Source organism: Oryctolagus cuniculus, chromosome 3, assembly GCF_964237555.1.
Source record: "Oryctolagus cuniculus chromosome 3, mOryCun1.1, whole genome shotgun sequence".
Lineage (NCBI taxonomy): Eukaryota > Metazoa > Chordata > Mammalia > Lagomorpha > Leporidae > Oryctolagus > Oryctolagus cuniculus.
The window spans coordinates 156,814,231-156,826,947 of NC_091434.1; the positions used below are offsets into that span (position 1 = coordinate 156,814,231).

The 12,717-nt window shown below is 43.2% G+C and overlaps 1 protein-coding gene across 4 annotated transcripts in view; it reads right to left on the minus strand.

Moving 5' to 3' along the window:
* TSPAN12 (tetraspanin 12) overlaps positions 1-12,717 on the minus strand; it is a 90,441-nt gene that overhangs the window by 56,365 nt on the left and 21,359 nt on the right. For all 4 annotated transcript variants that reach the window (XM_017342722.3, XM_008258287.4, XM_070071254.1 and 1 more), the window contains 2 exons: positions 10,452-10,534; positions 7,847-7,982 (listed from right to left, as the gene is read on the minus strand). In XM_017342722.3, the coding sequence (XP_017198211.1) occupies positions 7,847-7,982; positions 10,452-10,534 (219 nt within the window). The remainder of the gene's footprint in view (positions 1-7,846; positions 7,983-10,451; positions 10,535-12,717) is intronic.

Sequence of the window (12,717 nt, forward strand, 5' to 3'; positions counted from 1 at the left end):
ATGAAAATAATAAAGATATTTCGGTTTTTCACTATGATTTTAAACAATAAAAACTTGACAAGGAGTCATATTTCCATGACCTTTAGAAGTTTTCTTGATTTCCATCAAGGAAACTGTCCCTATGTGGTTCATTCACTCTTTATTTTCAGAAAGCTTTAAAAATTCTTCCACACAGGGGATGGCACTGTGTCACAGCGAGTTAAGCCACTGCTTATGACACCAGCTGGCACACCAGCTATCCCTCACCACAGTGTCAGTCCTAGTTCCGGCTATTCTGTTCCCAATCCACCTTCCTGCTAGTGTGCCTGGGAAGGCAGCAGAAGTACTTAGGTCCCTGCCACACATATAGGAGGCCAGGATAGAGCTGCTGGCCCAGAACTGGCTTTTGTGGGCATTTAGGGAATGAACCAGCAGACAGAAGATACTTTTTTCTCTGTCTCTCCTTTTCTCCCTGGAGCTCTGCCTTTTAAATAATTAATAAATAAATAAAACTTTTAAAAGTTCTTCCACATAATCAATAACCACACACTAACTCCCTGAAATAATAAAAACTGATGAAAAAAAAAAAACTTCTTCCCCTTTGAACGCAATGCACTGGTGTTAAACATCAAAGGCACACACCACTTCACCTCTGACTAGTCCTTGACCGCTGTGGTTTGCTGGCATTCGAGCATCTCTGAGCATCGCATTCTGACAAATGATGCTGGATGGCGACATTCCGCTGATGTCGACACTGTAAACGTGTCTGTTCAGTCTGTTTATAGTCCCCATGAGCGGGCACCGCCTTGCTAATGCCTGTGTGAACAGCGTGGTAGACCGCAATAGCAAATTTATTCATTTAGTCTCCAGTGAAACCCGGGGAAGCACCCATCTAAGGCTTCAAACTGATTGCTATTTAACTTTGTTTCTCCTTCAAAGAGGTAAGGAATTTCTGCTACTGCAATTATTTTGGAAGTTATAGCATTTCCAAGTTTCTCTTCAGCATCACTTTTGACTTATTTCCCATTATAATCAGAATTTAATTATTCTTCATCTCCTCATATAAACACAGAAGAGTTTCTAGTCTTTGAGAGCTTCACACATATTAAGAACAAATCTAAGTAGAGAAGGGTAGCCAGATGCAGCAAATAAAAACACAAAAGGCCCAGGTACATCTGGTTTTCAAATAAATAAAGAATAATGCTTTCTGTATGTCTATTCTAAATTTCATATGGGGCACACTCACACTAAAACAGTATACCTTGTTTGCCTGAAATTCAATTCAACTGGGCATGTTGACTCTTATCTGGGAACCTTAAAACGGGATGTTGGAACAACTTACATATGTAAATCTATCATTCAACAGAAGGGGCAAGTCCATGACCTAAGTCCATCAGAAATGTTTTCCAACAGGTGGTTTCTCAGCTTGTTGAGTTTTGTTGTTGGTGGTGGTGTTATTGCTGCTGGCCTTTTGGGGACTGCGGTAAGGATAAGTTGGTTTTGAAAGAGCCTCTAACACTGTGTCTTGACCAGTCTGATGAATAGTGATATTTTTTACATTAGTATGAACAGCACCACAGTCCAGCTGCCAGCTTCTTTATCATAATCATTCAAGAGATAGGTCAGCTCTCAGAGATACCAATTGCCTTGTTTAAAAAAAAAAAAAAAAGCTAGCTTTCTCACACTAATCTGATTTACAAGTCTTAAAGGTGAAAGGAGACTGAATACAGGAACTGGATGAGTAGCATAAATATAGACTGCTTGTTTATGTAAATATGTGATATGTACATACACATACATACATACATAAAAAGGTAAGAAACTTTCTAAGCAAATTTGTTTTAATTAAGACAAAATGCAAAAGGGAACAAAACAAAAAATTGTGAGAGCTGTCTGGTAAATACTGGCCAAAGCCCCACCATCATGTCCCATTCTGCCGTCATTTACCCCTTGAACAAGCAATACCCTTGTCGTCTGAACATTTCTACAGCCAGTATCCCCTTCTAAAACCTCACTCTCACTGCCCACCGGACCCCATCTTCACTCTCATATGCTTGTGACACCAGCTTTCACTGTGGCAGTTTCCTGTCCATGATTCAAATGAACAGGCATTTATTAAAGCAACAGGCCAAGTGAATGTTCCATATTACCAAGTTGTTGGCAGTCTGGCATTTTGGGTTAATTACAGAAAACGGAAATGTATAGGAAGGGCAACACACCAGGCTTTCAAGGCTGCGAAGTCCATCTGAGACAATGGTAAAGGCCCAGCGAGCATGGGCTTGGGAAGCAGAATCCCTGAGGACTAACCGGGACTCCACCACTTATCGCTGAGTGGCCAGGGAATATTACTGAACTCTCTGAGCTGCATTTAATAACTACTATCTCAGGTGATTGTTGTCAGGTTGAAAATGTGCAACCACATGTAAAATGCTTTAGACGTTGCAGGACAAACTCCTACGCACTTAGGAAAAGCCAGCATTTATGCAGTAAAATAGCAAAATTGTTACAAACATGTTGTTGGAACTGGACTGTTCTGATATGAATAGTGGATCTGTGGTTTACCAGCTGTGCAAACTTAGCCACTTCATACCTCATCATCTCCTTGTCTATATTAGCAAACCACAATAATATTTACCTTATTAGAATTGCAGAGAGGATAACATTAATTCATGTAAAAGTTTTCATGGAAAAAATCATATAGGGGCTGGCATTGAGGCACAGCCCTTAAGATGCTGCCTGTGATGCCCACATCCCCTATCAGAGTGCCACTTTGAATCCCAGCTGCTCTGCTTCTAATCTGGCTTCCTGTTAATGCACCCTGGGGAGGCATCAGTGGTTGGGCCCTGGCCACTCATGTTAGAGACCTGGATGGAATTCCCAGCACCTGGCTTCCACCTGGCCCAGCCTTGGTTGTGGTGGGCATTTGGGGAGTTAACCAGCAGATGGAAGATAACTCTCTCTCTCTCTTCCCTCTCTCTTTCCCTCTGCCTGTTGACCGACCTCTGTCTTCAAAGAGTTGTATGATGAGAATTAACTGCCAAACTTGTTCTCAAACATCTTTTGTATGTGTGAAAATTGTTGAAATCTTTATTTAGTATAGAGTTGGTCTGTGTATAAAGTTAATTGAAAATGAATCTTAATGGAGAATGGTATTGGCAAGGGGAGAGGGAGGAGGAAGTGGTATGGGAGTGGGAGCGCGAGTATGGTAGGAAGAATAACTATATTCCTCAAGTTGTACTTAACAACATTTATACTCCTTAAATGAAAGGTTTCTTTGGGAAAAAAAATAAGTAAACAAATAAAAGTTCTTTTAAAAGCCACTGAGAGGGGCTGGCACTATGGTGCAGCAGGTTAATGCCCTGGCCTAAAGTGCTGGCATCCCATATGGGTGCCAGTTCGAGACCCAGCTGCTCCACTTCCTATCCAGCTCTCTGCTATGGCCTGGGAAAGCGGTAGAAGACGACCCAAGTCTTTGGGCCCCTGCACCCACGTGGGAGACCCAGAAGAAGTTCCTTGCTCCTGGCTTCAGATTAGCTCAGCTCTGGCCGTTGCGGCTAATTGGAGAGTGAACCAGTGGATGGACGATCTCTCTCTCTCTCTCTCTCTCTCTCTTTGCCTCTCCTCGCTCTGTGTAACTTTCACTTTCTTTTTTTTTTCTTTTTTGACAGGCAGAGTGGACAGTGAGAGAGAGAGACAGAGAGAAAGGTCTTCCTTTTGCCGTTGGTTTACCCTGCAATGGCCACCGCGGCCGGTGCGCTGCGGCTGGCGCACCGCGCTGATCCAAAGCAGGAGCCAGGTGCTTCTCTTGGTCTCCCATGGGGTGCAGGGCCCAAGCACTTGGGCCATCCTCCACTGCACTCCCTGACCACAGCAGACAGCTGGACTGGAAAAGGGGCAACCGGGACAGAATCCGGCGCCCCGACCGGGACTAGAACCCAGTGTGCTGGCGCCGCAAGGCGGAGGATTAGCCTATTGAGCCACGGTGCCGTCCTCACTTTCAAATAAATAAATAAATCTTTAAAAAAATAAATAAAAGCTGCTAAGGTCACTTATTCCCAATTTTTAAAAAAATCATTTAAATCATTGTAAAATTCTACAACGTTTGATACTGTCAGCAAGTGAGAAATGCTAAATACTTCAATTATCATCCGTATCACTGTCACTATTGATATTTTAGGAGATAGCATTTCAGATCATATTTAGGCAAAAGCAGAAAGTCCCAGCTAAAGGGACAGCAAGATTAAGAAGATGACTGAGACAAAGAGAGCAAGAAACATTTGTTCAGGGATGAGAAACTATCATTTGACCAGAGAATAACAAAGTGGGCAAGAAAGCTGAAAGTGGCAGATGCAGCCTTGATTTCAGGAGGAGTTGATGCAAATCTGAGGTGTCAGTAACACTTTATTACCCAAGAGGCAGTCTCCCAAGATCTCCAAACAGAGGAGAAATGAGATTACCCAGTGACAATAGAGGCAGGAAGGGTAGTGAGGGACCGACTGAGTAAGAAGTCAGGAGAGCCTGAGCTTGGACATTCCAAACCAGAATAGAAAAGATGGGAGGCGTTCCCAAGACTGTAGAACCAGAACCAATGGGGTGTAGCCAATGTTCAGAAGAGGAGGCTGTGGAGAGGAAGCTAGAAAAGAAAGGGCCTGGCCAGCGCAGCTCACTAGGCTAATCCTCCGCCTGTGGTGCCTGCACACCAGGTCCTAGTCCCGGTCGGGGCGCTGGTTCTGTCCTGGCTGTTCCTCTTCCAGGCCAGCTCTCTGCTGTGGCCTGGGAAGGCAGTGGAGGATGGCCCAAGTGCTTGGGCCCTGCACCCCATGGGAGACCAGGATAAGTACCTGGCTCCTGGCTTCGGATCGGCGCAGCGCACCAGCTGCAGCTAACCGGTCTTGGAGGCCATTTGGCGGGGTGAACCAATGGAAGGAAGACCTTTCTTTCTCTCTCTCTCTCTCACTGTCTAACTCTGCCTGTCAAAAAATAAATAAATAAATAAATAAATAAATAAATAAATAAATAAAAGAAAGAAAAGAAAAGAAAAGGGCCTGAGAAGTAGGCCAGAGCAGTTTGCTGTGAGAGAGAGATATGGTAGTTACGGGGGGAAGGAACCAGTGCATGGAAGACCTCTTTCCCTTTCTGTCTCTGCATCTCTCTCTGTCACTCTGCCCTTCAAATAAACAAGTAAGTAAATCTTTAAAAAAAAAGTTGTTTAATGAAAAAGAGTGCATCCTACAAGCAAAGGGGGAGGGAGAGTGGGAGTGGAAGCAAAGCAGGAACAATCCATGCTCATTCTTCTCACAGGGGCCACCACTGGCCACTTAGGGCTGAGCTTGGAGCTCTTCCTCTCTGGTCTCAAGCATCTGGTGCACATCTTATTAGCAGAGGTCTTACCAGAGTAGTGCAACTCTATCATACACATTAGTTGGATGGCAAAAACAGGTGGCATATGTGTGCTCTGTAAGAGCTTGAAGAATGAATGAATGAACAAGCTAGTGGCCCATGGCCCATAGTCCTCCACAAAAAGTTTGCATCATGAAGCTCTTGCCAGGATCACAAAGTATATTCTCATTCACAGGTCTGTGATCTTTCCTACCTCAAGTAGCAGGCCTGATGGCTCTGTTATTTGTCAACTTGCTTTACAAGCATTAAGTAGATTAATGCATGCATAATGGTTTTTGAAATGTGTTACCTTTGTGGTCCATGAAATACTTAACCCCACCCCCACCACATCCCACTGCCAAGAAATCATCCAGAGTAACAGCTGGGAGGAAGAAGGAAAACGTCAGTCATACTTAACCTGTACATAAGTGAGACTACATTGCTGGACAGTGGAAGTAAAAGGGATTCTAAGGGGTGGGCGTGGTGGCACAGGGGGTTAAACCAATGTCTGTGATGGCTGCATCCCATATTAGAATACTGGTTGGAGTTCCCAGCTTCTCTGCTTCCAATCCAGCTTCCTGCCTGTACATCCTGGAAAGTAGTGGATGATGGCACCAGTGCTTGGGTTCCTGCCACCAACCTAGGGGATCTGGATGGCGTATTGGTTCCTGACTTCGGCCTGGCCCAGCCTTGGCTGTTTCAGGCATTTGAGAAGTGAGTCAGCAGATAAAAGATCTCTTTCTCTCTCTCTCTCTCTCTCTCTCTCTCACTCTTGTTCTCACTCTGTCATTCAAGTAGGTGAAAATAAAAAACATTTTAAAATGGATTATGATTTTTTATTATTACTTGGGAGGTAGAAAGAGAAGACACAGCAATCCCTTATCCAGTGTTTCACCCCCCAAATGCCCACAACAGCCAGGACTGAGCCAGGCTGAAGCCAGGAGCTGGGAACTCAGTCTAGTGCTTGGGGGTGGTAGAGACCCAAGCACCTGAGCCTTCATCTGCTGCCTCCCAGGTTGGGGATCGGCAAAAGGCTGGAATCGGGAACTGAGCTGGGACTCAACCTTGGCAAGTCATTACGGGATGTAGGTATCCCAAGCAGCATCTTAACCCCCGGGCCAAACACCTGCACCAACTGAAATTATTTTCAAAGTTTCATATACATCATACATCCTCAAATTATACAACAGATTTATTTTTAAGTGATCATCCTACTGTTTCATATTCTCTTCCTCACTGTGGAGAGCAGTAGGGCAGGAGGCATATCTCCCCCTCATTGAGTGTGGTTTATCCTCTACAGTATTTTCAGTTCTCCACTTACTGACCTGAAGACTTACTCTCCAAGAAGCCAAGAATACATTCCCATAGGTTGTTCCTGTGAACTTCAAAGCTGCAGTACAGTTTCACACAAAAGTTTTCTTCTAATTGGCTTACATGGGAACTAGTCAAGCACAGGTAGGCAGGAGCTGACTGCTGAGAGCCAATTTGTGCTCATCTCACCCCAAATCCACACTCAATGATGCCATATTTGTAACGAGAAATCGGCCATATGAGAAGTACCTACCCCATGGTAATCCTCAAGTGCTACAAACCAGGGCTTTTATTTTCCAGCCTAACACCATACCACTCAAGGTTTTTAACCTGTCCACATAAAATTAATGCAGTGTTAAGACCTACTGCAAAAAAATGAATACACTCAATGAATTAATTTTTCAGTAGTCTTCTATGTCTACATTTACATGTCAGCATCCTTACCACTTGCTGTCATGAGTATGGAATATTCTATACTCTCAATGCTCTTCCACAAAACCATAAACAAATTGTGTTTTTGAGCTGTACATTTTGCCTAGTGATTAGGACCCTGGTTAATATGGCTGCATCACACATCAGGATGCCTGGGGTGAACTGCCAGCTCCGCTCCGATTCCAGCTTCCTGCTAATGCAGTCTCTTGCAGGCAGCACTGGCGACTGAACTGAGTTCTGGGCTCCCAGCCCAGCCCAGCCCAGTCCAGTCCGGGCTATTGTGGGCATTTGGGGAGTGCACCAGCAAATGAATACTCTCTGTCTGGGTGTGTGTCTCTCTCTTTCTATGTCACTCAAAAAATGTTTTCAATTAAAAATGAAAACAAAGAAATAAGAGTTTCACTAAGACTTCTCAGTTTGAGTCCTGAAGGAACTTTTTGAGTGGTAATAAGTCAACCTCACTGGAAAGAACACATATGTTTAAATAAAAATGTTGCCACCAAGCCAGAATAAGATAACTTAAAGGGGTGTATATTGCTATACCTTAGCATTTGTGCATACAGAAAATACTTGTACTGAAATCATCTCCATTGGAAAGAAAGCTTCCTTTCTCACAGGCTGTTGAACAATTACCACAGATCACAATTACTGCCATCACAGTTTCCTACTCCTGCAGACTGATGAAAAAACAACATGCTAATGGTTGGTCTTTTTAACTTAATAAAGATAAAACATATACACGTACCCATGCAAGAAGCAACAGATTCCTTTTCACCGTTCCACAATACCCTAACATGCCCACGATGATAAGGAAACAGCAAACAGCAATCATGACCGGATGAACCACAGGGAAGTAAGTCAAGATGACTGCCTCCTCCACCCTGAAGGAAGAAAAAAATCACATTATTAATAAAATATCATGAAACTGCACCTGAATCCTGCAACAGGTACAACAGTGATTCACATTAAAAATTATTTAGCTTGTCATGCCTCCAGGATAGTAACTGCAGTGATATTTTCAAATTCACTGTGCTATTGTTTGTGTGGTTATTTGCTTCCTTGCTTTTTTATTGTTTTTTATTTGTTTAGTTCTTTATTCAAGTGGTAGCAACCCTGACCCAACTCATTTAGAATACAATATAGACACCCTCAATAAGAAGTGGATCTACCATGAGCCCTGAGGCCTTTGTCTAAGTCAATCACATGGAATCCTCTTCTGCTTCTCTGACTTTTTTTAAGATTTATTTATTTATTTATTTGAAAGTCAGAGTTACAGACAGTTCTTTCATCCACTTGCTCACTCTCCAAATGGCCACAATGGTCAGGGTTGAGCCAGGACAAAGCCAGGAGTTTAATTCAGGTCTCCTCTGTGGGTGGCAGGGGTCCAAACACTTGGACCATCTTCCACTGCTTTTCCCAGACCATTAGCAGAGAGCTGAATTGGAAGTGGAGCAGCCAGGACTCTCACTAGCACCCTTGTGGAATGGTGGCATCTCAGGCAGTGGCTTTACCTGCTGTGCCACAACACAGGCCCCTCGTCTCTGATCTTTGACCTCACATGCAGCATGGTTCTTCTTCCTGACAACTGACTGTCCTTTAAGATGTGAAAGACGCAATGGGAAACTGATCCACATTCAAAGAAAAACGAAGGCAGAAAGATGATTTTTTCTAGGACATTATACAAAACTTATTAACCAGGACCATTAATAATAATGGTATCAAAACTTAACCACTACTGGGGCCAGCGTTATGGTGCAGTGGGTTAACGCCCTGGCCTGAAGCACCGGCATCCCATATGCGTGCCAGTTTGAGACTCAGCTGCTCCACTTCAGATCCAGCTCTCTGCTATGGCCTGGGAAAGCAATGGAAGATGGCTCAAGATTGGGCCCCTGCACCCGTGTGGGAGACCCAGAAGAAGCTCCTGGCCCCTGCTTTGGATCGGTGCAGCTCCAGCCATTGTGGCCAATTGGGGAGTGAACCAACAGATGGAAGACCTGTCTTTCTCTGCCTCTCCTTCTCTCTCTGTGTAACTGACTTTCAAATAAATAAATAAATCTTTAAAAAAAAACTTAACCATTATTAAGTATTTACTAAATTCCATGTGTCAAGGACAAAAGTGTATCTTATTTAATCCTTAACACAGTCTGAGCATTATTACATGTGGATATTACAACCCACATCCAGAGATGAAGAAACTGATTACTTTGCCCCTTGTGATATTAGGGACTAAACCCTTGATATTTGAGAAGAAAATGGCAATGTGAGATTTAATTTTCATTAGCCCAAGAATACGACAGAAGAGGCTAACAGTAAGTTTTTTTTTTTTTTTTTTTTTTTTGACAGGCAGAGTGGACAGTGAGAGAGAGAGAGACAGAGAGAAAGGTCTTCCTTTTGCTGTTGGTTCACCCTCCAATGGCCGCTGCAGCCGGCGCGCTGCGGCCGGCGCATCGTGCTGATCCGAAGGCAGGAGCCAGGTACTTATCCTGGTCTCCCACGGGGTGCAGGGCCCAAGCACTTGGGCCATCCTCCACTGCACTCCCAGGCCACAGCAGAGAGCTGGCCTGGAAGAGGGGCAACCGGGACAGAATCTGGCGCCCCGACCGGGACTAGAACCCAGTGTGCCAGCACCGCAAGGCGGAGGATTAGCCTATTGAGCCACGGCACTGGCCTAACAGTAAGGTTTTTAAAAATGACTTTTATTTATTTTTACTTATTTGAAAGACAGAGAGGAGAGTCAGAGACAGCAAGACAAAGAAGAAGGCTTTCCATTCACCAGCTCGCTCTGCAAAGGCCCATGATGGCTGGTGCTGAGCCAGGCCAAAGCCAGCAGCCTGGAAGTCACTCAGGTCTCCCATGTGAGTGGCAGACAGCAAATCCCTGAGCCACCACTGCCGCCTCCCAGGGTGTGCATCAGCAAGAAGCTGGAACGGGAGTCAAAGCCAGGATTCGAACCGGCTCTCCAACATGAGGGTCAAAAACCCAAGCAGGGCCTTCACCACTGCACCAAATGCCTACCCCTAACAGTAATTTTCTCAGGGAGAAGTAGCTGTACTGTTTCTTTATACATAAATATGACGTAGCTGACAAACATTCAGGAGCCCAGGTGATTGCTATTACTGTATCCAAAAATGTTCCTATGAACCCTGGATCCCTGACAGGACCAAGAGCACACCTCAGTGAGGGGCTGGAGCATGCACGTGTCTGCAACAAAGGTTGCCATGCACAGGGAAAGTTCTCCCAGCAGACTGTGGAACAGCACCACCATACACACAGCAGAGGGCAAAATTACTTAAAAGCCAGCATTTGAGGAAACCTGACAAAGGGATTTGATGAATCACTACAAAGCCTACCTTGTTTCTGCAGTTAAAGTCAGAACATTATTCAGGTAGTCTCTCATCCAAGCAGAAACGGCCAGCACACTGATGGACATCAACTTGGAAGAAACAAATACACACTGATTACCATGGGTTTACACAACATTCACCACAGGATTCATGATCTTAGGTGGAGGATTTATGTTAAGTAATCTTCCTATTTCTCCTAGTTTCCATTTGATATCCATTGCAATTTACTATTACTATAAGTATCTGCCATTCCATTTTGAAATCTTATCCTAGCCACTAGGATACAGTGCAGAAAACTTCTAAATGGTTGATTTCAGGTTCTGGATAGAAATTACGCAAGATGTGGAGACTACAGAACAACCAAACTGTCAAATGCATAAGATAAACCTAAAACACAGTCATATTTAAGAGCTAGGAAGCACGTAAATACTACTACTAAGCAACTAAAGAGTATGCAAAAAGCCAAAAGAGCACCCTTGAAAGGGCTTCTGTGGGCTAAAATTCAAAAAATGTGTACATTAAAATAGTAGTAATAATTGTAATCGATTCAAAGGTTTGAAATCCACCATTCCTATTATCCTGCTCGCTTGCTCACTCACTCTCTCTCTCTCTCTGTCTGCCTTTCAAATAAAAACAAATAAATAAGCTTGACAGGAAAGAACCAAAGGCTTACTGAGAGCTTTCACAGAAGACTTTCTGCTGATGCATGCAGAAAGCACGTTGGAACACGCCCTTTCGACAGCCCCATCTGAAATAACGGGTCTCTGGGGCAAGCTCCTCAATGGCAGCCAAATTTACCAGGTCAGAGGTTCTCAACCCTGTCTGTACATTAGAATCTCCTAAGATTCAACAAATTGCTGAGCCAAGATCCACTGTGGACCAAGTCTTGGGAGTGGGGTCTGGGCACAGAACTTTGTATCTGCTCCATAGATGTTCTAACTTGCAGGCAGGGCTGAGAGCATTGCATCACAGGGAAGGCGGATGGGATTTTTTTTGTACGGGATTTTTAGGATAGGATCCACAATACCAGCCCCCCCACAGGTCAATCTTCATTCACAGAGACCCCACCAGACGTGACAGGTCTCCCAATGGGATGCTATCTGAAGTGCACAGAAATCCTTACAAAGTAGTTTTACTAAAAAGTCAAACTGGAATCCAGTGAAGCCTCCAACTGTATCTCTCAGTGTTGGGGAAATACACGGGATAGAGTTAATCGTGCAAAAGGTCACCTTGGGAAAGCAATCAGTAAAATCAAGAATACGAGAAATTTGGTGCAACTAATAATCTGGTTTCTTCAATTAAAAAAAAAGAGAGAGAAGTGACAAAAAGAAAGAGAGAAGGAAAAACTGTTACTAATTAAAGGAGATTTAAGAGATTGCTCAGTGCAAGAAGTTGACCTAGTTTGGATCTGGATTCAAACAAATCAACCACAAAAAATATTTATGTGACAACTGGGGAGATTTTAACATTGATCTGAAAATATTAAGAAATTATTTTATTATTATTTTAGGAATGAAAATGAATTATTTACTTTTACCCTTATCTTCCGAGATATATTGTGAAGTAATCACAAATGAAATATAATGATAAATTGGATATAGTTTAATAAATAATCCTGAGTGATAAGAGTTTCACAAGAAGAGACTGAGGGTGGATATGTTGATCATGTGGAGACTGAGTAATGGATAATCAGAGATTAATCATAGTGTACTTCCTACTTTGATATGTGTTATTTTTTTCAGAATTCAAAAATTTGTTTTAAATCAAAGCTTCCTGAGAGTTCTTTGAAAAGCTACATGTTAATCCCTAAATTATGAGGGTCTTTCCAAAATGTGCCTTATATAAGGGTACTTCAAAAAGTGTGTGGAAATGGAATTGAAAAAATGAGTTTATTTTAGTTCATAAACTGTTGAGATCCATGCATACCCAAGGTCTTCAAGAAGTTCATGAAAAATGGCTATTAAGGGACGCCTACACATGGATTCCAAGAAATTTTTGCACCAAAATAAACACTTTTTAATTCATTTTTTTCATGAACCTTTCAAAGTATCCTCATACTTAGGTCCTTAAGCATAGTATAGAGAAATTGAAGTTGATGTGATTTTTAATATATTTATTTATCTGATAGGCAGAGAGACAGAGACAAACAGACAGCAAGTCCCATCTGCTGCCCACAACAGCCAGGGCTGGGCAAGCCGAAGCTGGAAGCAGAGAACTCAAAGTGTGTCTCCTACATGTGTGGCAGGAACCCATCCACTTAAGCCGTCACCAC